This window comes from Cherax quadricarinatus, chromosome 11 (assembly GCF_038502225.1).
Source record: "Cherax quadricarinatus isolate ZL_2023a chromosome 11, ASM3850222v1, whole genome shotgun sequence".
NCBI classification, from domain to species: domain Eukaryota; kingdom Metazoa; phylum Arthropoda; class Malacostraca; order Decapoda; family Parastacidae; genus Cherax; species Cherax quadricarinatus.
In genome coordinates this window covers 55,262,511-55,286,084 of record NC_091302.1, presented here as the reverse complement: position 1 = coordinate 55,286,084, position 23,574 = coordinate 55,262,511, and the positions used below count along the sequence as shown (strand labels likewise).

General features: G+C 36.5%; 1 protein-coding gene across 8 annotated transcripts in view; it reads right to left on the bottom strand.

The window, feature by feature from the left end:
• Positions 1–23,574, bottom strand: part of bark (protein bark beetle) — a 227,548-nt gene that overhangs the window by 108 nt on the left and 203,866 nt on the right. For 4 of the 8 annotated variants that reach the window (XM_070084174.1, XM_070084172.1, XM_070084177.1 and 1 more), the window contains 3 exons: positions 10,755–10,892; positions 10,424–10,486; positions 1–2,485 (listed from right to left, as the gene is read on the bottom strand). The exon at positions 1–2,485 is cut by the window's left edge and continues 108 nt beyond it. In XM_070084174.1, coding sequence (XP_069940275.1) covers positions 2,197–2,485; positions 10,424–10,486; positions 10,755–10,892 — 490 coding nt within the window. In that variant the 3' untranslated portion in view covers positions 1–2,196. The remainder of the gene's footprint in view (positions 2,486–10,423; positions 10,487–10,754; positions 10,893–23,574) is intronic. The other 4 variants (XM_070084178.1, XM_070084179.1, XM_070084173.1 and 1 more) reach the window with 3 other exon arrangements.

Below are 23,574 nucleotides of genomic sequence, written 5' to 3'. Positions count from 1 at the left end.
TAAGTGTATTTTTGGGGGTCTAAAACGTATAATCTAATCTACTTTATTCCTTACAGGAACAATTTCATTCGGTACTGGCACTCTAACAGCCTTCTGGAACGAATTAAGTTTGTAACTCGAGGTACCACTGTATATATAAAGGAATCAAATTTTTTTTCATACAACCTCGAAGATTTAACATTGCCTGTCTCATTAAGTATCTACAGGACATCATATTATAATATAAATAACAAAAATCATAGTCACAAAAATAGTACAGTACATCACATCAGTTCACAGTTTTAATATGAAATAATGTCTATGGGATGTAAAAATGCTTAACAGTACAGTGGACCCCCCGCCTTACAATCAGCTCCCAACTAGAACAATTATGTAAGTGTATTTTTGTAAGTGTTTTTGTACATGTATTTTTGGGGGTCTGAAATGGACTAATCTAATTCACAATATTCCTTATGGGAACAAATTCGTTCAGTAACGGCACCCGAACAGACTTCTGGAATGAATTAATATCGCAAGTCGGGGGTCCACTGTATTTTCTTGGGTAATAAGTATAAAAACAAAATACTATGACACTTTGCTATATACAGAAAACAAACTATTGTCTTAATCTTTGCTATGTACAGAAAACAAACTATCGTCCTAATCTTTGTACAATATGGTGAGAGTGCAAGAGATTATAAATCTTAGTGTATGCGAATAATACAGTTTAGTAACGATGGCTTCATGGAAGCTTTTCTGTGAAATTTCTTTACAGCTTAAATTAACTTATGTTTTCCATAAAGAACATTTAATCTAAAATACTAAATCCCAATTTGTTCATGGGTTATATGAAGCTTTAAATATTCAGCTATGCATCTGGTTGTAGCATTATCACAGTGCCTATTTCTAATACTACCATGTATTAGTTTTTTATTGTTTTCAATACACAATTTATTAAATTTTTTATGATTTTTTTTTTCAGAATAATTCTTCAGTTGTTAATTAAAAATGACATAAGAGAGTTAGTTCTAATAAAAAAATTATGAATGAAAGATATATTTTCAAAAGTTATGGTTCCCACTGACACACTTTAGCTAAGGTTTTACTGAGGGCAGTGCCTGTGGGCACAAACTGCTTTAAAAATACTGTACATTATTCCTCTATCTTATCAGCTGGTCATTACTGTTTCATGTTATTGTATAACTTAGTTATGGATTAGTAATGCAGATGAATAAACTATTCTTGTGTAATTAATTTTTTGTATAGATATTTGCTTAATATCACTATGAAAGTCACTTGATAAAATGAAGAATTTTACCAACTGGAATGACTTTCATAGTGACATTAAGAAATGTATATAATAAAAAAAAATTCATTTGCCTGTTCAGTAAGTAGTCGATGAAAATCATTTAGTTTCTACTTTACATGTACCAAAACTCAGGTTTTATAAGCTAATGTACAGGTAGAACACTGTGCTTGTAAAATGAATTTCAGTTTCATGCATCAACATTTTCATCATTTAAAGATTCCTCTTAGTTTTCTTAACATGTGAAATAAATTTACCTAAATTACAAATTATAAAGGCAATTCATTTCTCATTTCCTGCACCTGATAAAACAATGCTCATGCAGTATACAGTCTGGTTGAAAAACTGCTTTATTAATTATGTGCAAAACCATATTACCTAGCAATTGGACTGTATTTCACTTGCCAACACTGTAAAGTGAAATATCGTACTCCCTCAGAATTCATGATGAATTTTTCATGGCTAGTGAATCTGCAGATAGAGAACCAATATTTCCTGAGTAAAGGGGAAGTCATTCCAAGCCCCTATGCCTAAACGTGGTATTTGAGAATTTTGCAATATTTTGTATCAGTCATGGTAAACAGGTCCTCTAAAGGAATACGTACTGCCAAAATACTTTTCAAAAATTAAGTTCTGGAAACCAGGCTCATAGATAAGGCCATTACACCAACAAGTCATAGATAATGGGCATTATGGAATAAAACAAAGCACCTGAACTTGTGGATGCCAGATAAGGAAATCCGAAATCTGAGGAAGAACAGTTGAGAAATGACTTCTTATTATATATAACCACATGCTTGTTATAAAATCCCAGCTGGTCCTTGCACTGTAGTAAACTTGCCTTACTAAGGACAATCATTAAAAGAATTACAGAATATTAATTATAAACAAAGACATAGGTTTTGTAATGTTTACATTGCTGTTTCTAATGGTTGACTTTGTGATCGACCTTGAGAAAAGTAATCTTCAGAAACTTCTGAAGGAGTTTTTGACTGTCTACCTGATAGAACATCTGCAGAAACATAGTGGAAAGGTGCTGCTTGATCTCTTGGTAAAGTTGCAGTAAGGTGTGGGTCTTGAGTATCCCTAGCCAAGTCTAACTCTTTCTTCATCTCTAAAGTTGAATCAGTGGTAACACTGCTTGCTGCTAACTGTGGATTGGATCCATGAAGAGACTCGTTTTTGAAGCTTGATGTTGTACTGGTGGGAAAAAAATTACATTGAAAGTATGCATCAAATTATAACAAAAAAGTACATTCCCTGTACTGATGTCCTGTTTGTTTTTTACAATTACACTATGACTTAAAATTTTTCATTTGCAATTGTAAATGGGAATAAATATTGTAGGTATATAGCATTATATATATGGATGTGAAGCTTGGGTGGTAAATGCAGCAACGAGGAGACGGTTGGAGGCAGTGGAGATGTCCTGTCTAAGGGCAATGTGTGGTGTAAATATTATGCAGAAAATTCGGAGTGTGGAAATTAGGAGAAGGTGTGGAGTTAATAAAAGCATTAGTCAGAGGGCAGAAGAGGGGTTGTTGAGGTGGTTTGGTCATTTAGAGAGAATGGATCAAAGTAGAATGACATGGAAAGCATACAAATCTATAGGGGAAGGAAGGAGGGGTAGGGGTCGCCCTCGAAAGGGTTGGAAAGAGGGGGTAAAGGAGGTTTTGTGGGCAAGGGGCTTGGACTTCCAGCAAGTGTGCATGAGCGTGTTAGATAGGAGTGAATGGAGACGAATGATACTTGGGACCTGACAATCTGTTGGAGTGTGAGCAGGGTAATATTTAGTGAAGGGATTCAGGGAAACCGGTTATTTTCATATAGTCGGACTTGAGTCCTGGAAATGGGAAGTACAATGCCTGCACTTTAAAGGAGGGGTTTGGGATATTGGCAGTTTGGAGGGATATGTTGTGTATCTTTATACATATATGCTTCTAAACTGTTGTATTCTGAGCACCTCTGCAAAAGCAGTGATAATGTGTGAGTGTGGTGAAAGTGTTGAATGATGATGAAAGTATTTTCTTTTTGGGGATTTTCTTTCTTTTTTGGGTCACCCTGCCTTGGTGGGAGACGGCCAACTTGTTGAAAAAAAAAAAAATATATAGCATTACTAAACCCATACCAATTTTTTAACACAAATTTAAGTTGTATATGATAGCTTATTATCTGGAAGCAGGGTATGGGTTTCCAGCAAAACAAAGAGAAATGCTTACATAAAAACAGCTTTTACAAATGACAACATTTTGCTCATCCAGAGTAAAGCATTACTTGACACAAAAGTTTGCCCTTGTATGGCATGTCCTATAAATTATCAGCCTTTTTTATGTATGTACACCTTTGGCATCTTATTCTTTCAGAGGCTTTATAAGTTGACAGCCCAACTGAGAATGATCCTCATACATTTACAGAGGTCCTGAATCCTGTTTTGGCTAATGTGTGTAATATTTATCACTTGAGTATAGTGTGAAATGCAATTAAGGTGTTTATATTGCCTTAACAAGGCAATGTAAGTAGAAAAGTAAGAATAATGAAGGGAAAAATAGAAACTTTTTAAAGAGACAACAGAGTAATAGAAAAGAAATATGTTTCATCCAAATCGAGGGGATTTCTATTTTTATATGGGTGGGCCCCTGGGCAATCAAAGTGATTCACTAAAATTAATTGTGCATTATGAACATTGATTAATATAATAAGTACAGCCTCTCCTTGCTTAGCAACATACAGTGGACCCCCGCATAACGATCACCTCCGAATGCGACCAATTATGTAAGTGTATTTATGTAAGTGCGTTTGTACGTGTATGTTTGGGGTTCTGAAATGGACTAATCTACTTCACAATATTCCTTATGGGAACAAATTCGGTCAGTACTGGCACCTGAACATACTTCTGGAGTGAAAAAATATCGTTAACCGGGGGTCCACTGTACTCATTTATCAACGACTCGGACTTACGACGGGTTCTCTGACCAGTATGCATACCTAAATAATGTATATTAGAGCTGATTTCCTCTATTGTGTTTATTACAATATACAGTACACTACTGTATAAACATTTAAAAATATACCAGAAATGTTATAAATGGTGCAACTGTGACGTTAAAACAATACCAAAGATGGTTTCCACAAACCCACTACCATTACAGTATGCTCCTCACTTAGCGACGAATTCATTTACCAACGAGGTCTTAGGAACGGAACTCCACCGTTAAGTGAGTAGAGGTTGTATAAAAAATAGCAGATTATTATTATTATAATAAAAAAGAAGCGCTAAACCACAAGGGCTATACAGCGCTGCAAAAAAGATAGCTGAGATGTTGCTCTCTAATGTGTGTTATTATATTATAATCATGGGGAGCACTAAACCCATAGAGATTATACAGCACCTGTGGGGGGAGGGGATGAAAGATATTCAGGCTTAATTTAGGGAACTGGAGCATGCATGCATGTACACACACACATGCACACAACCAGATAACTGCTGCAGCACATGGGCGCCTGGCAAACCTGAGAATAGCGTTCCGATACCTTAGTAAGGAATCGTTCAAGACACTGTATGCTGTGTATGTCAGGCCCATACTGGAGTATGCAGCACCAGTTTGGAACCCACACCTGGTCAAGCACATCAAGAAACTAGAGAAAGTGCAAAGGTTTGCAACAAGGTTAGTTCTGGAACTCAGAGAAATGTCCTACAGAGAAAGGTTGAGGGAAATCGGCCTGACGACGCTGGAGGACAGGAGGGTCAGGGGAGACATGATAACGACATACAAAATACTGCATGGAATAGATAAGGTTCACAGAGACAGGATGTTCCAGAGAGGGGACACAGAAACAAGGGGTCACAGTTGGAAGCTGAAGACTCAGATGAGTCAAAGGGATGTTAAGAAGTATTTCTTCAGTCAGAGTTGTCAGGAAGTGGAATAGTCTAACAAGTGATGGAGATAAATAACAAAAAAAGGCACAATACCGTGACTGGAACGATACACAAATAACCCGCAAATAGAAGAGAGGAGCTTACGACGACGTTTCGGTCCGACTTGGACCACTTAAAAAGTCACACTAACCAGAAGTGGAGCAGGACGGCTATATATAGGCAGGAAGAGGTAGTGGTAGTGGTGGTGGTAGTGGTAGTTGTGGTGGTGGTGGTGGTGGTAGTGGTGGTAGTGGTGGTGGTAGTGGTGGTGGTAGTGGTAGTATTAGTAGTAGTATTAGTAGTAGTATTAGTAGTAGTAGTATTAGTAGTAGTAGTATTAGTAGTATTAGTATTAGTAGTAGTAGTATTAGTATTATTATTATTATTATTATTATTATTATTATTATTATTATTATTATTGTTGTTATTATTATTATTATCAGCAGCAGCAGCGGCGGCGGCGAACTAAGGAGGAGGAGCCAGTCAAATATAAAGACAGGAGAGCACTGCAAGGGAGCTAGGTGATGTAGGGGAGGCAGGAACCATACACAGCTTTAAGACTAGGTACGACAAAGCTCAGGGAGCAGAGAGAGGACCTAGCAGCAATCAATGAAGAGGGGGCCAGGAGCTGAGTCTCGACCCCTGCAACCACAATTAGGAGAGTATACACACACACACACAGGCGATCTTAACAATACAAGAAGGGGTGTTAATCATTAGCTCAAGTACTTTCATACTTCTCAGTGCATCATCAGGAGCTGTGCAGTGTTACAAGGGTAGCAACAGGAGAAGTAAGATAAGTTTTCTCGCAGTATGGTAGCACGGTGGCACCAGCCTCTGACTGAGCGAGGGTAGCAGAATACCAACCACACACCGGTCCCTCTCACACCCTACTCCATATGGGGTCGGGTGGAGTAGGCCTCAGTTTGCAGATAGCATGAGGTGAAATAACTAGAAGATAGTTACTAGCCAGCCCTAAGCTTCTAACCGCTGGGGACAGGTCATGTGACATAAGAGGTTACATTACAATAGTGGATCATTTACATACAGAATGCAGCTAATGTGAACAACCTCTAACTAATGAAACAGAGGGAATAAATCCCTTATTTTGTCAACCGGTGTCACAGAACATTCCAGAATGTTCAGGAAATACTCTCAGTGTCAATTAATATGCTTGTGTGAATTAACATATTCAGGCTTTTCTTTCTTACAACACCTGAGCAAAGCCTGATTTTTAACACCATTACCATCATTATTATCCACTATCATCTGGTAATATCATTATTATTGTCATTATAATATTACTAATAACCTAATTCAGAAAACCACTAAACTAGTTGCAATCACCTATGTGTACCTTGTACCACTCTACTTAGAAGGGTTAGGACCTCAAAAGGTCACTCTGCATTTCTTTTGGGCTATCCTAGGATTATCGCACATATGCACCCATACCTAAATAAACCCCCATACCTATTTCCTTACTACTGATGTTGTAGCTGAGAATGTTATACGTACCATGATGTTCAGTTTGCAGACTCTGGTTGAACATAACCGAAACATCACGAAACCCCCTGGCATAAGGAGCAGTCCTGTGCCTTTGTATAACATTGTTGTTTAAGGCTGTGCACAATGGACTCGACTAAATAACTATCGAGCTTGTACAGCCCATAATTTGAGTTATATACGGCATTCCTCTCATGTTTCAAGAGGGAGGACTCAATCATGTTTTTTTCTATGATGGAACTGTTGGGTACAATTATCTGGGTAGCAGCCCGCCCCAGTGGGTGATTGCAAGAGCTGACGTGGTTCAAGATCGCATTTGACAGCTGGCCTGTCCTGATTGAGTGCTGGTATTAGGATAATATAATCTAGTTTCCAGAGATTTACCTGTCTGACCAATGTTTGAGAATGGGCAAAGAGTACATGGGACCTTGTAGACACCACTCAAATTATTAGGAGGTTTTTTTTAATCAATCTCTGTTTCACTGTCCTAGTGTTTTTGAAAGTCAGATTTATATTGAGTTCTTTTAGTGCCTCATACAGGCAGACCAAATTTTCATTGTATGGCAAGACAAATACATTTTTCCTGTTGGGCATTTCCTTAGGTTGTCCTGTAGAAAATGCTCCTAGTTGACAAGCGGACCTTCTCAACAAAATCCTTGGGGTATCTCAGTTTTGTGGTTATGTTAAATATCTTGTTGATTTTATCATCTAAATACTCAGGACTACAGATACACAAAGCTCTCAGGAACACTAAGGAAAACACTCCTTTTGACCCTAGATTCATGATAATGATAATAATAATGATACTAGCAGATGATAGTGGATAATAATGATGGTAATGGTGTTAAAAATCAGGCATTGCCCAGTTGTTATAAGAAAGAAAAGCCTGAATATGTTAATTCACACAAGCATATTAATAGACGCAGAGTATTTCCTGAACATTCTGGAATGTTCTGTGACACTGGTTGACAAAATAAGGGATTTATTCTCTCTGTTTCATTAGTTAGAAGTTGTTCACATAAGCTGCATTCTGTACGTAAATGATCCACTATTGTAATGTAACTTCTTACATGGCATGACCTGTTCCCAGCAGTTAGAAGCTTAGGGCTGGCTAGTAACTATCTTCTAGTTATTTCACCTCATGCTATCTGCAAACTGGGGCCTACTCCACCCGACCCCATATGGGGTGGGGTGTGAGGGGGACCAGTGTGTGGTTGGCATTCTGCCCCTTGCTCAGTCAGAGGCTGGTGCCACCATGCTACCATACTCCAAGAAAACTTACCTTATTTCTCCTGTTCTTGCCCTTGCAATATTGCACAGCTCTTGATGATGCACTGAGAAGTGTGAAAGTGCTTGAGCTAAAGATTTCCACCCCTCATGGCTTATCTTACAGAGGTATATACAATTAAGCATCAAAGAGAAAGCCAAAGCAATCTGCTCAAATCTTAATGTTAAGAAACTGTAAACACAAAGAAAACCATTTCAGATACTATCTTTATAAGTAAAGCCTACTGTGACACATAGTTTCTATTTGTACATCATTGTTAGTACAGTGGACCCTCGACTAACGATGGCATTGACTAACGTTAAATCCGGCTAACAATACTTTTAACGCTAACATTTTGCCTCGGCTAACGCTAAAAAACTCGACTAACGATATTCGTTCTCGGGTATCAATTAATATCGTTAGTCGAGGGTCCACTGTACTTTGTAGTATATCCAGCCAGACCTGGTGCCTACACATTAATGGTTTACTATACCACTAGCTCAGTAAATACAGAAATAAAATTAATACTGGTAGAAAATCTGACTCTCTTCATATATAGATATCAAGTTAAGGAAGAAATATCAAAGGATTTACCTATGTAACAGAAAGTCAGTAATAAGAGTTTTGAATATCAATATGGTATACAATACCGACAAGTTGGTAAGACACGAAGGCAATTTATGCATTCTTATTCTGAAACGTTTTGCCTACACAGTAGGCTTCTTCAGTTGAGTACAGAAAGTAGACAGGAGCAGCAGAAATATGAAGATGATATAATCAGTCCACCACCCTTGAAGTTGTAGAATTTGAGGTTGTCAGTCCCTCAGCCTGGAGAAGAATTCTGTTTCATAGTATGAAACATCTTCAAGGGTGATGGAATGATTACATCGTTTTCATATCTCTGCTACTTATGCCTACTTTCTGTACTCGACTGAAGAAGCCTACTGTGTAGGTGAAACGTTTTGGAATAAAGATGCCTAAATATTGCCTATGTGTCTTACTTACCACCAATAAGAGTTCTGTAGAGTAAAATGCAAAAAAAAATATGTATAAAGGATTCCTGCAAGAAGGCCTATGGTGGAAGTGCTGTGGAGATGCCAACAAGTTTTAGGTAAAAGACATGAGTCTTTTGCCTACAAGAAGGCCTATGAAAACTCTCACTAAATTACTAAGTTATATTTCTTGATAGAAAGTAAAGTTGCAGTAAACCATGCAGAAGGCAATCTTCCCAAGTTAATTTGTGCAAGCTAAGCAATCCGCTCGCCTTTTTTCCCTCATCAATTCTATGATTAACCTCATCCTTCATAAATCCATCCGCCGACACGTCAACTCCCAAATATCTGAAAACATTCACTTCTTCCATACTCCTCCTCCCCAATTTGATATCCAATTTTTCTTTATCTAAATCATTTGATACCCTCATCACCTTACTCTTTTCTATGTTCACTTTCAACTTTCTACCTTTACACACACTCCCAAACTCATCCACTAACCTTTGCAATTTTTCTTTAGAATCTTCCATAAGCACAGTATCATCATATGTGCATGTATGTATGTATGTATGTAAGTGTTTCTTCTTTTTCAGGGCACCCTGCCTTGGTGGGAGATGGTTGGTGTATTAAAAAAATGTAAAATACATGTATAGTGTCGCATATATACAAAAGTGAACAAGCCTTAAAGAGCAACACCTAAAATTAGTATACTTATAATTGAAATAATAAATGAGATAATGGGAAGCTTCTACTACAGGTCGGCCATCACTAATCCAGCATCATTGAGACCTGTAGTGTGCCAGATTAATGAGTTTGCCGGATTACAGAGTGTTAGGTTAGAATACACCTAATTAACCTATCAATACTCTTTCTGCTACATCTTCCTCTTCATCACTGCTTTCTCCTCCACTGGCTTACTGCTGTGGATTTACAACCATCTGCACAATTTTTGAGTCAGTATAATAATGAAATTTGAGTCAGTATAACGATCTGAGTCAGTATAATGATGAAATTTGAAATTATGCTAGCTGAAATTAGTGCCGGATTACTGATGAAACAGGATAACTGATTGCCAGATTAGTGATAGCTGACCTGTAATATGCTGTAATAAAAGATCAATGTTGAGATTGTATTTGTTCAAGACAACATAGTACATAGATACACAAGCTTAATCCCATGACCCTAATACAAAGTTCATGTAACATGAGAAACAAGTAGTAAACTGAAGAAATGTACATCCTATCTATAATTTAATGAGCTCAACAATAACTCTAAATAAATTATTTTATTTTAATTTATTTTATCAGAAAATATAATATGATAGTTCAGTGTGATTTAAGCTTAATTAATACTGAGCTGCCTCTAATATATTCAAGTACCAAACCACAAATACACCAACAATACTGCACATAATTCAAGCAAACTCCCAACATTTATACCAGTTAATTCATCTAGATTACCCGTGCAAAGACAAGGGTCGGCCAAAGCTGTACATGTAGGGATTGCTGAATCTGTCAAAACTGCTGTGGAAGGAAATTTGTTATTAGTTTGTATCATGCAAGTGGTGATTATTACATTCTATTTATTCTCTATAGCTGTTATTTTAATTTGACACTGGCCAAGTAAGTGGAAATAATAAATACCTGTACTTTCCTGACAGAGTAACAGATTCTAATTAACTTACTCTTCAGAAATGATAGATTCTGACCAAAATAGTAGTCCTCATGCATCCCATATGCAGTGATAAACAAAAACAGTGTATATCAATACTGTTCTATGACCAAGTCCTACCTTGGAACATGAGAGCCCTGCCATGGAAGCTGAGGTAGGGGTCGTGCCCCAGGTGGACGTGGTAGTGGCAAATAATGCTGATTACTTGAAGGCAGGTGTCGGCCAAGACCATAAGTAGAGAAAGTTGGTTTACCATAACTGTAAATGTAAATATAAAGGCTTCGTACAAGCAAAGAGAGTGTCACTAGAACCACATTCAAGGATGAGTTATCACCATGTTCCTCTGTGCAAGTGAATAAGAATCCTATTGGCGATCGTTCTGAAAGAAGAATGCAGAATCCTCTAGTGTATTATTTTAAGAGAAGAATGCAAAATAATCGAATGAGAAAAATGACATAATTAAAATACTGTTAATACCCACTTAACAACATTCTGATGTAAGAGACTCATATTTGCACTATTAGTTGAAACAATAGGGAATACATTCACTGTATGATGCCCTTGGTTCTGATACAGTACAAAAAATATCACAGCATCTGGCTCTCACCAGGTTAGCCGATGTTGGCCTGTGAAGACCAAATGAACAGTGGCAAGGCTCATATGCTAGGTGATAAAAACTCTCCTGGTCATTATTTTGAAGCATCAAGATGCCCTGTGGCTCATACATGCCAGTTTTAGCCTTGCTTTAACATTATATTTAGTTTTACCTTAACCAACACAAATTCCAAAAGGTCATTAAGTGCTGAAAATTTCAGTTTATCTGATGCTGTAAGCACAAGGCTCGCATAGTGTCGGGACCTCTGTATAAAAGTGAGCTGAGTAACAGTTCGCGTTACCCACATAGAAATCTTTATCAAAGAAACTTATGGGGTATAGTAAATCCATTTAACATTTCTTAAAATAATACAATATAGCTGATTCTGATTCTGAGCTATAATCAATGCTAAAAATTTACATAGTTCTATTTCCTTATGTATTACTCTAATGGCTTTTACATTGAAAATCCATAAAAACTCATCAAAATACTTTATAAAAATGTCCGCATTATGATGGCTACGAGAAAGATCACATTTCATCTCATCATGCCAAGAAATCAACTAATGTTACTGAGTGTTCCTCTTATATTTTTCTTTTTACTTGTTTTCTAGTTTTTAACCAAATGTGCTTATTCTCTGTATACACCACAATGGCATATGTGTAATGCTTTTGTGTATTTTATGAATCTTCACAGTATATTAATTTGTTCTATATATCTCCACTTAAGTATTAAGTTTATAGGAAGCAAATACAGTAAAGGTGTACAACAGGTGTTTTGGAATGCACCTGTGTCATTAAGTGAGGATTATCTGTATTTTAAACACTTGTGACATGAGGAAAATGGCTCACATGCAGTAATTATGGTGGTTAATGGAATACATGGCAGAACATGAGTTTCTAGCATGGATATATTAACAGATATTCAATATTACAGTACAATACATAGCAATACATAGTTGTCTGAAATTTATACACATTTTTCTGTGGTGGCAAGAGTACAATTTGAAGCAAGAGCTGTATATGTTATTTTAACCATGTTTTATCTACTGTTTTAACAAACAACTTTTCAGTTGATAGTATTAAAAAGAGAAGGCATGTAATTCATGAAACAAACTCATGTCTGTCATAGTATTTCTGAGCAGCATTACAGACTAACAAGAATATTGGTGTCATCCCGGTCTGCTAGCAAACAAGACAAGACATACCATGCATATTAAAACACAGCAACAACAGAGCTAAGTCTTGAATACAATATCAGTAATTACTGTATTATTAATACTGTAGCTACTTTCCCATGCATCTCCTGTATATCATGACAGATACTGATATGATAAGCATGCAGTCAACTTACAAAAGCCTGAAATGAACTATATCTCAATAGATAAACATTAAAAGTATTATTTGTTTAATTTTTACATTAACTGAATGTTATATGGATGTAAAGTTGGGTACAGCATTTCATTTCAGAGAGTTTGTCAGTACATAGCTTAGCAAACTGCCCTAGGTAAACTTGATTTAAAGGATGATGATGAGACAAGATTCAAACTGATGCAGTGAACTTTGTCCCATATTTCTGAAGTACATACATTAAATTGAGGGTTTACTACTGTAATTACTTATTTGAATTGTAAGAGATAGGGAAGGTGGGCTCTAGCTCTTAGTCCTACCTCTTTAACTTTATACCAAATGACACATCAAAGCTTTATCATATCTACTTTTGAACCTGTATATAAAGTCTGCTTCTACAGTCACTGTTAAGTTCATTCCTCTTCTTTACCACTCATATGTTGAAGTACATTATTTTCAGTCAGTCCTGCACCCTATGTGTGAAATTTCCAACCACACCTTCCTATTCTTGATTCAATTCTACCTTGTTTATGCTAAAGAGTATTTTATAACCATATTCCCTATTGTTCTTCATTTTTCCAGAGACATTACTAGATATAAGGCTTGCAGCTAATTTATCATGTGATCAACATCATCTTAGTGATATTTTTACATTTACACAAAATATTTGGTATCTTGTTATTAGTTGCCTGAAATGGATTGCATAATTAGTGGCTTTCTTTTGTGCCTTCCATTTTATTAATTCATTTAAAATACACATCTGTATGGCATAAAGAGATAAACATTATTATTATATTTTGCAATACATGCAATCCTGACTGATGGTGAATATCGCACATAGGAATCCCATTATAGCATGTAAAAGATAAAGACTCATTCTGAGACTCCGCTTTATATTGTTTTGCCTTAAGGCATTCTGCTAATACAGAATTTCAAATTATGACCAAAACTCGCTATATGGCTCCCCCACCTGACTTTCTTATATGGCCACCACACCCCACCCGGTTTGTTTCCATTCTCAGTGAGCATATTGTCTCTCCATTATGTCTGGAAACTTTCTAAAATTTCAAGTATTTTAAAGTTATTTCATGTTTTATATAGTATACTCTGATAATTATACTTATGTGTACCTGTACCTAAATAAACTTACACACTGTGCTGGCGTGCAGGTACACATTAAAATCACTAAGAGTGTCTTATTAGTCTTGAGGACACCATATTAATAATGATGATAATAATATGGAATAATAATCACTCAGTACATTAAATGTCGTAGGTTATGTTAATATAAACATTTTCATTAATTCATCTATGATATTTTTTTCAAAATTATATAATAAACGTGCTACATAACAAATATGATAAATACACCCCACAGTAGAATAAATTAACAAATATGAGATGTAACATGTAGATGAAGGTGTATGACCCAAAACCAGACGCATTCGTCTGCTTGCTTACATACTCAACGTCTCTCTTCTCTCATTTACTCGTTCTCTCTCTCTCTCTCTCGTTTATTCATTTTACCTCGTTTATTCACCTCTCACCCTACATTAAAACTACAAATATTTTAAGGTAAGTAATGAGTGTACTGTGTGTGTATTTTACTTTTTATTGTTTTTAATGCCTAGTTCTACTGCTAAATTAATATATGTAATATAAACTTGTTATCTGGCATTTATATGCATTTATAAGTGGAAAAAATGGCATTCTACTTTCAGTGGTAGCCTGGAACCTAACATGCTGTATAAGTGGGGTCCTACTGTATATTACTTTATTTCTCAGTTGTTTACCAAATGCACTCATGCTTTTGAATGTTTATATATGTGTTAAGAGCTCACATTTTTTATGGTAAAGATTTATCAAGAACTGTAGATTTGTTATTTACATTTTGTCATCACATGATTAGTTGGCAAGACAGGGGCCATTGGTTGGTCAGGGATAGTGGTGGGTAGTGAGCTAGGGAGGGTAGCCTCAGCCCTGCTGAGTGGGGAGGTATGAGAAGTGGGTTGTCTGGGTTCCAAGTAAGAAAGCCCCAGGCCTAGCTGGTAGTTGAGTCCCTCACTGCCTCTCTGCTCACTCTCTCCCTCACTAATTCACTGCATCCCTGCCTCCATAAGTGATTCACTTCCTATCTTTCTCATGGTTTCCTTTACAGATTCACTGTCTCCCAGCATGCTTTACTGATTCACTCCCTCACTTGCATATTTACTACCTTACTGCTTCTCTTAGTTTCATTGCATACTTTATTATTTACTTTGTTAGTACAGGAGGGGGGAGAAAAGAGCTCACATGTTTTAGACATGTTTAGTGGGCGAGGTGTGGGGACATCATACAACACCATCCCTCGCACTTACCACTACCTTCAGCACACTACATGTGCTCACTGGATTTACCATGCCAAAATTTGTTTTCTTTCTATTAATACCTTTCTTATGAATGTCAGCGTAAATCAGTTTAGAGGGATAATTAATTTGACACTGGTAAGATAATTAAATGGTGCTGTGTTTGGCTGATCGCATACAAGTGAAAATGCACAACCACCACTCATTCCAATCTTCCAATCACATAACAGTGAATTTTTGCAGCATATAGCAAATTTCTGGTAGAAATAGGGTTGCAGCAAGTAAGAGAAACTGCACAGAGTGAATCCATATAAAATGAGGGATACATGTACATGAAACAACTTTGATTGGATGAAATTGTAAATTGTCTACAGTAACTGTTACCATTAACCCTTTCAGGGTTTCGGCCGTACTAGTACGGCTTACGCTCCAGGGTTTTTGATGTACTAGTACGCCTAAATTCTAGCACTCTCAAATCTAGTGAGAGAAAGCTGGTAGGCCTACATATGAAAGAATGGGTCTATGTGGTCAGTGTGCGCAGTATAAAAAAAATCCTGCAGCACACAGTGCGTAATGAGAAAAAAAAAAAACTTTGACCGTGTTTTTGGATTAAAACAGGGACTTTGCACTGTATTTTCGTATGGTATTTATTGTTGTATTCTAGTTTTCCTGGTCTCATTTTATAGAATGGAAGACATATTACAGAAATTGGGATGATTTTGACTGGTTTTACAATGAAAAGTACCTTGAAATTGAGCTCAAAGTAGCAGAAATGCTCAATTTTTACCAAAGTTCAAAAGTAAACAAATCACGCCAAGTGTCCAATGCACGTCAACTGGTGAGTCTAATATTCTTTCACAAGTGCGCTGATATTATTTATACCATTTCTACACTGATGCAGTAGTCTGCATAACAGTAAATCTTTTATTTTTTGAAAGAATAAAAATTCAAAGTGGAAAGCCAAAGAAATATAAGAGGGGCCTGGGGATGAGACTAACGAACAGAGAACTTGTTACTTTAGTGCCAGGAATGTCTTTCTTGTTTATTCTGGAATCTATTCGGAAATTGGCATCTTTTGAAATTTGTGTGAAATTGGCAAAATTGCTAAATTCTGACCACTTTATTGGATAGTTGAAATTGGTAAATGGGTGGTTTCTTGTACCCATGCGACAGAAAAAATGGAGTTCTAGCGAAATAGTTATGATTTTTGTCGACCAGTATATTGGAATTGGCCGAAAATAGGGCTCAAAGTGGGCAAAATCGCTGATGCGTAAACATTGTCGAGACCGCTAACTTCGAGAGAGCATAATTGGGTAAGTTTTCCATCAAATTTCATACTTTTGGTGTCATTATGATCGGGAAAAGATTCTCTACCTTTTCATAAGAAAAAATAATTTTTTTTTTAAATTGGGGACCCTGAAAACAAGTCTCTGAGAGAGCCTGTGGACCCTGAAAGGGTTAAATCTATTATAGCTTAGATAGTCTTAAGTTAATTTTAAGCCTGCCCATAATGCTCTGCATACAAGGGGCTTTCGACATGTACACCCAACTACTATAATACCTTGTACAACTATGTATCATGTCCTAATAAAATATTATTATTATTATTATTTTTATTATTATTATTATTTTTATTATTATTATTATTATTATTATTATTATATTACAAATGTTTAAAAAATTGGATCCACAGTTCCAGTAAAATTCTAAAATTTGGTACTTTGGGAGCAGTAGTACTGCATTCTTTGTAACTACAGTAAATAATAAACCATGATGCTTTAGAGACATGTGAGGTATAAAATCTGTTGGTCTGGTACACTGGCAAATTATTATGTGACCTCTGTTGGTTCGGCAAAATGGATAATCTGACAAAGCTTTGGAACTAAGGGTGCCAGAAAAATGGTGGTGTATAGCAAACATGGTGGACATAAGAGCTAATTTTCTTTTACATTGTATACATAGTTGCTCTTCTTTGATATTATAAATACATTTTTATTTTTATGTATATCAATATGCATTTGTTTTTATGAGGATAGTGAGGCTCAGGTTAGGGTGTGTAGAAGAGAGGGAGACTACTTCCCGGTAAAGGTGGGTTTTAGACAGGGATGTGTAATGTCACCATATATATTTATAGATGGGGTTGTAAAAGAAGTAAATGCTAGGGTGTTAGGGAGAGGGGTGGGATTAAATTATGGGGAATCAAATACAAAATGGGAATTGACACAGTTACTTTTTGCTGATGATACTGTGCTTATGGGAGATTCTAAAGAAAAGTTGCAGAGGTTAGTGGATGAATTTGGGCGTGTGTGTAAAGGTAGAAAGTTAAAAGTGAACATAGAAAAGAGTAAGGTGATGAGGGTATCAAATGATTTAGATAAAGACAAATTGGATATCAAATTGGAGAGGAGTATGGAAGAAGTGAATGTTTTCAGATATTTGGGAGCTGACATGTCAGAGGATGGATGTATGAAGGATGAGGTTAACCAAAGAATTGATGAAGGAAATAAGGTGAGTGATGCATTGAGGTATATGTGGAGACAAAAAATATTAGCTATGGAGGCATAGAAGGGAATGTATGAAAGTATAGTGGTACCAACACTCTTATATGAGTGTGAGCTTGGGTTGTAAATGCTGCAGCGAGGAGATGGTTGGAGGCGGTGTAAATATTATGCAGAGAATTCAGAGCGTGGAAATTAGAAGGTGTGGAGCTAATAAAATTATTAGTCAGAGGGCTGATGAGGGGTTGTTGAGGTGGTTTGGTCATTTAGAGAGAATGGATCAAAATAGAATGACATGGAGAGCGTATAAATCTGTAGGGGAAGGAAGGCGGGGTCGGGGTCATCCTCAAAAAGGTTGGAGGGAGGGGGTAAAGGAGGTTTTGTGAGTGAGGGGCTTGGACTTCCCGCAAGCATGTGTGAGCATGTTAGATAGGAGTGAATGGAGACAAATGATATTTGGGACCTGATGAGCTGTTGGAGTGTGAGCAGTGTAATATTTTGTGAAGGGATTCAGGGAAACTGGTTATTTTTGTATAGCCGGACTTGAGTACTGGAAATGGGAAGTACAATGCCTGCACTTTAAAGGGGGTTTTTGGGATATTGGCAATTTGGAGGGATATGTTGTATCTTTATACGTATATGCTTCTAAATTGTTGTGTTCTGGGCATCTCTGCAAAACCAGTGATTATGTATGAGTGAGGTGAAAGTGTTGAATGATGATGAAAATATTTTCTTTCTTTTTGGGTCACCCTGCCTCGGTGGGAGACGGCCAGCTTGTTAAAAAAAAAAAATCAATATTCAATATATTGCAGCACTTGATTTATACCACACACTGAATTCAGTGTCAGTGGCTCATTAAAATTTAAAATTCTTTTGATACTACTAAATATTAAAAATAGTTTGATATGAAATTTATGAATGACTAAGTATGTAATCATTATTGATGTTCAGAATGACAGTTAGCATTTACACCTTATAGTATTGTTAAAATTATTTCAGTGATCCTAAATGCACTACTTATCCCTGTGTTGCCATGCATAAAAACTGGGGAAAAGCTATATTAAATATTAAATGCACAAACCAAAGTTGATTACTTATCATCTTACCAGAGCCACTCACAAATCTGGTGATCCATATTATACTGAGTAAATTTGTATTACAGATGACAATGACAACATACATGCAATATACAAATGTTCAAATTTATATATCTGATACTTATCCTCTTAAGAAACTCCTCTTCCTTGAGGAAATAACCCTTGGATACTCTACTCAGGGTAATTCATCTAAATTCAAGCATTAAAAACTGAACGTGTGTTTGAAATACATGTACATATATCTCAATGAGTTCCACATGCTGGTTTTACTACGTTCTACATGTACATAACTGAAAGCTTCACTTTCTTGCACAAAGATACAAGAATGTGTGGAAAGAATGAACTGTCTTAGTAAGTACAGGTATTTACAAATGAAAAATGGGAAGATACAGAACAGGAAAATATAGAGTAATTAGGCACTGTAATGCTAATTCATAAAATGTCAAGGAAGAATGATGCAAATGATGCCTTATGAAGTTGAGGCAAAAATGTCATGATACATATGAAATCTTGGTCTGTTTTTTAATACTGCTGACTGCATTAAAACATGCAGAGAATAAGGTTATCATCCAAATCAACAAAGATAAACTAATGAGATAAGACAGTATATTCATTTGACCTGCACCAGATATGAACTTGGGGAATACATACTTCAACAATTCGCAACCAAGAACTTTATACCCCCTTACAATACGAGCTGTTTACAGGTCACTACATATCCTCCTTGTTCATGGCAACAGCAGGCAGACTCTGCTGCATGGTCAGCTGTACATGGCCTCCAGTTTCATACAGAAGTATTCCATGCTCAAACTATTTTGCTGTAATCTCTGCCTTCACAACCTGTGACAACACCATTAGTCTGACATGACTCATAACAAATTATATTCCATCGATCCAAGTTTAGGTTTCTTGCCTTCTTGTTATCAATGCTGAGGTTGGGAGACTATGCTCTCCCATCTTCGCATCAGGCACACCAGTCTTACTCATGGGTATCTCATGGAGAGGCACCCTGTTCCACTCTGTGAGAACTGTTAAGTTACAATTTCAGTTTGCCATAGTCTTTCGGACTGTCCTCTCTTTCAAAGAGCATGCAGAATTTACCTCCAATGTTGTCACCACTAACACCCTCACATAATCTTATCTCCTTGCTGATGACCCCACCTTTGACACAGACTCTAGAACTCCTCACAACCCTTACCAACTCTACTTCTGTTTCCTCTCCACCTTCACTAGTCTCTCCAGCAATACCTCCTGCCCTGCAGTGCTGTTTGATCCTCAAATGCAGATCTTGCTGCACTCAGCACCGTAAATGACGAACTTTAAAAGATATCTACTTGTATCACAATCAAACTCACACTTGATGCTGATAAGACATTTTACATAATGTTTGGGAACAAGGATAAAAATATTCTTTGATCATGAAAGGCATCATGAGGGCAAATTGTTAGGAGTAAACCTGGACAGCAAACTGAAATTCAACCCTCATATCCAGAATATTTCTGATTAAATTTCCAGAACAGTGGACATTCCTACTCTTTACTAATCCCTAAATCTATCCCTACCTCACCTATCGTATTTATGCATGAGGATCCACCAGAAATTAGCTCCTAGAATTATCAATTATTCAGGTTCTAGGCAACACACACTTTTTTCAAAAGCTTAAATTTGCTTAACATAAAAAATAATCAAACTTTCTACTGTGCACTTTGTGTATGCAAGGCACTCACTGCTAACATTAACCCATAGCTTAAACTCTTTTTTTTATTGAGAGCTGCACAGAACACAAACTCAATACAAGGAATACATTTCTTTGATATACTACATGTATGACTCAACTTGTTCAGAACAACATGCAAAATAAATGCTAAAAAACCTAGAACTCATTGCCAGAAAATGCAAAAAGTTTACTATTTGCCAACAGCTTTAATAACAGTTAAAAACACCTATCAAATCTTGCTTAAACAAATGTTGTATCTAGTAAATATGTGTACCTGTAAATACTCGTGCAATACTGTCACCATTATACTTCTATTACTACATAAAATGCACATCATTGATCTATTATAAATTCAATGTACATTATCTGTAATTGCCTTAAATTATACTATGCTATCACTTGAATTAAGTAGTAAGTTCTAGGATTACTTTCTATGAAATGCTAAGCATAATTTTATCAAAATTAACTATATGCACTGTAAACTTCTTTGTATACCTGGAGAGGGTTTTGGGGGTCAACGCCCCTGCAGCTTGGTCTGAGACCAGGCCTTGTGGTGGATCAGGGTCTGATCAACCAGGCTGTTACTGCTGGCTGCACGCAAACTGACATACGAACCACAGCCCAGCTGGTCAGGTACTGCCTTTAGGTGCCTGTCCAGTGCCTTCTTGAAGACAGCCAGGGGTCTATTGGTAATCCCCCTTATGTATGCTGGGAGGCAGCTGAACAGTCTTGGGCCCCAGACACTTATTGTGTTATCTCACAACACACTGGAAGTGATTTTCATGTGCAAGTTTGGTACTAATCCCTCTAGGATTTTCCAAGTGTATATTTTCATGTATCTCTCTCACCTGCATTCCAGGGAATACAAATCAAAGGACTTCAACTGTTCCCAGTAATTTAGGTGCCTTATCATAGTTATGTGTGCTATGAAAGTTCTTTGTACACTCTCAGAGGTCAGCAATTTTGCCTGCCTTGAAGGGGGCAGTTAGTGTACAGCAGTATTCCAGCCTAGAGAGAACAAGCAATTTGAAGACAATCATCATGGGCTTGGCATCCCTAGTTCTGAAGGTTCTCAATATCCATCCTATCATTTTCCTAGCAGATGTGGTAGATACATTGTTGTGGACTTTGAAGGCAAAATCCTCTGACATTATCACTCCCATGTCCTTCATATTACGTACTTTTTCACTCTATTGTATGGTTAGAATTCGTTGTATACCCTGATACAGTTTTAATCTCAAATTTTCTATATCTGAGTAGTTGAAATTTCTCTTCATTGAGCTTCATATTGTTTTGAGTGGCCCATTTGAAGATTTGGTTGATGTCTGCTTGGAGTCTTGCGGTGTCTTTGATGGAGGTCACTGTCATGGCAATTCGGGTATCATCCACAAAGGAAGATACAGAGCTATGGCTTACATCTCTACGTCAGATATGAAGATGAGGAACAGAATGGGAGTGATTAGTGTCTTGTGGAACAGAGCTTTTTACCGTAGCTGCCTCAGACTTTACTCTGTTTACTATTAGTCTTTGTGTTTTATTTGTCAGGAAGTTATAGATCCATCTACCAACTTTTCCTGTTATTCCTTTTCATGCATTTTGTGCGCTATTACACCACTGTCACACTTGTCAAAAGCTTTGGCAAAGTCTGTGTATACTACATCTGTATTTTGTTTATCCTCTACAGCATCCAGGACCTTGTCATAGTGGTCCAGGAGAGACCTGCTCTAAACCCGTGTTGCCCTGGGTTGTGTAATTGATGGGTATCTAGGTAGTTTGCGATCTTGCTTCTTAGAACCCTTTCAAAGATTTTTATGACAAAGATTTTTATGACAGTAAGAAATAAAGATTTTTGTTTTATTTTTTATAATTTTTTTTAACAATTAGAACATTAAAACACTGCTGAATTATGTTGAGGATACAAACAACTGAATCCATTAAGCCAAAATGAAAATATATCACAGAAGATATAATAATTTCATTTGGTGCTAATTAAGGCACAAGAGTTCACAAATATAGTTTGTACTAAAGTAACAAGCCATGAGTATTTGAATTTATTGTTCCAATAAACCTAACTGGCTCTCTTGTGGCTATATTAGTCTACCAATTTTAGTTATAAATCCTGCCCTCGTGTAGCTGTTTAATTATGAAACATTATTAATGGTAGCTAATTATCAACTCTAGTATAAAATAATATACTTGGGAAGAAAAAAAAATACATTCTGGAAGTCATGCAAATAAATCAGCATATTAGTGATGCAGTCTTTACCATCATCCACACCTGTACTGTGCAAGAACAATCTGAAACTGGGTATGGATTGCAACTGTTTAAACAGTATTTGGAGTAAAATAGCATCAAGATAAACTTTATTTGGTAAAGGAAAAAAGGTTGGGTTCATGTTGACTTTTCCAACATGATATTTCTAATGAGCCAAAGGTGGATTAAACCACTCTCCTACTCAAGGCACACATTTTCAACAACTGCTGTCTACTCTTATCATTATCCAAGATAAGTTGACAAAATTTACTTAGGTATCATTAAAGATGGATCTCTCTGAATCAATAACATGATGATTCTTCAACTGTTCTCACATTCTGTACCAGATTCTTTAGAATGTTAGCAAATCCTCAGTGAAAATGAAACATTAATGGCATTAAAGTAAAGATCAATAGGAAAAAAAAGTGTATATTACTGTACTAAAAAAAAAAATACTTAGGATTTGGAAAAGCCATCAATACCATTTATAGAAAAATTCCATGGCTTCTTTGAATTTTTAAATAAATCCACATTTACAATACCAAGCATTCAGGAGTCTGTATTTTTTTAACCCTTTCAGGGTTTCGGCCGTACTAGTACGGCTTGCGCCCCAGGGTTTTTGACGTACTAGTACGCCTAAAATCTAGCACCCTCAAATCTAGTGAGAGAAAGCTGGTAGGCCTACACATGAAAGAATGGGTCTATGTGGTCAGTGTGTGCAGTATAAAAAAAATCCTGCAGCACACAGTGCGTAATGAAAAAAAAAAAAAACTGACCGTGTTTTTGGATTAAAACAGCGACTTTGCACTGTATTTTCGTATGGTATTTATTGTTGTATTCTAGTTTTCCTGGTCTCATTTTATAGAATGGAAGACATATTACAGAAATTGAGATGATTTTGACTGGTTTTACAATGAAAAGTACCTTGAAATTGAGCTCAAAGTAGCAGAAATGTTCGATTTTTACCCAAGTTCAAAAGTAAACAAATCGTGCCAAGCGTCCAATACACGTCAACTGGTGAGTCTAATATTCTTTCACACGTGCGTTGATATTATTTATACCATTTCTACACTAATGCAGTAGTC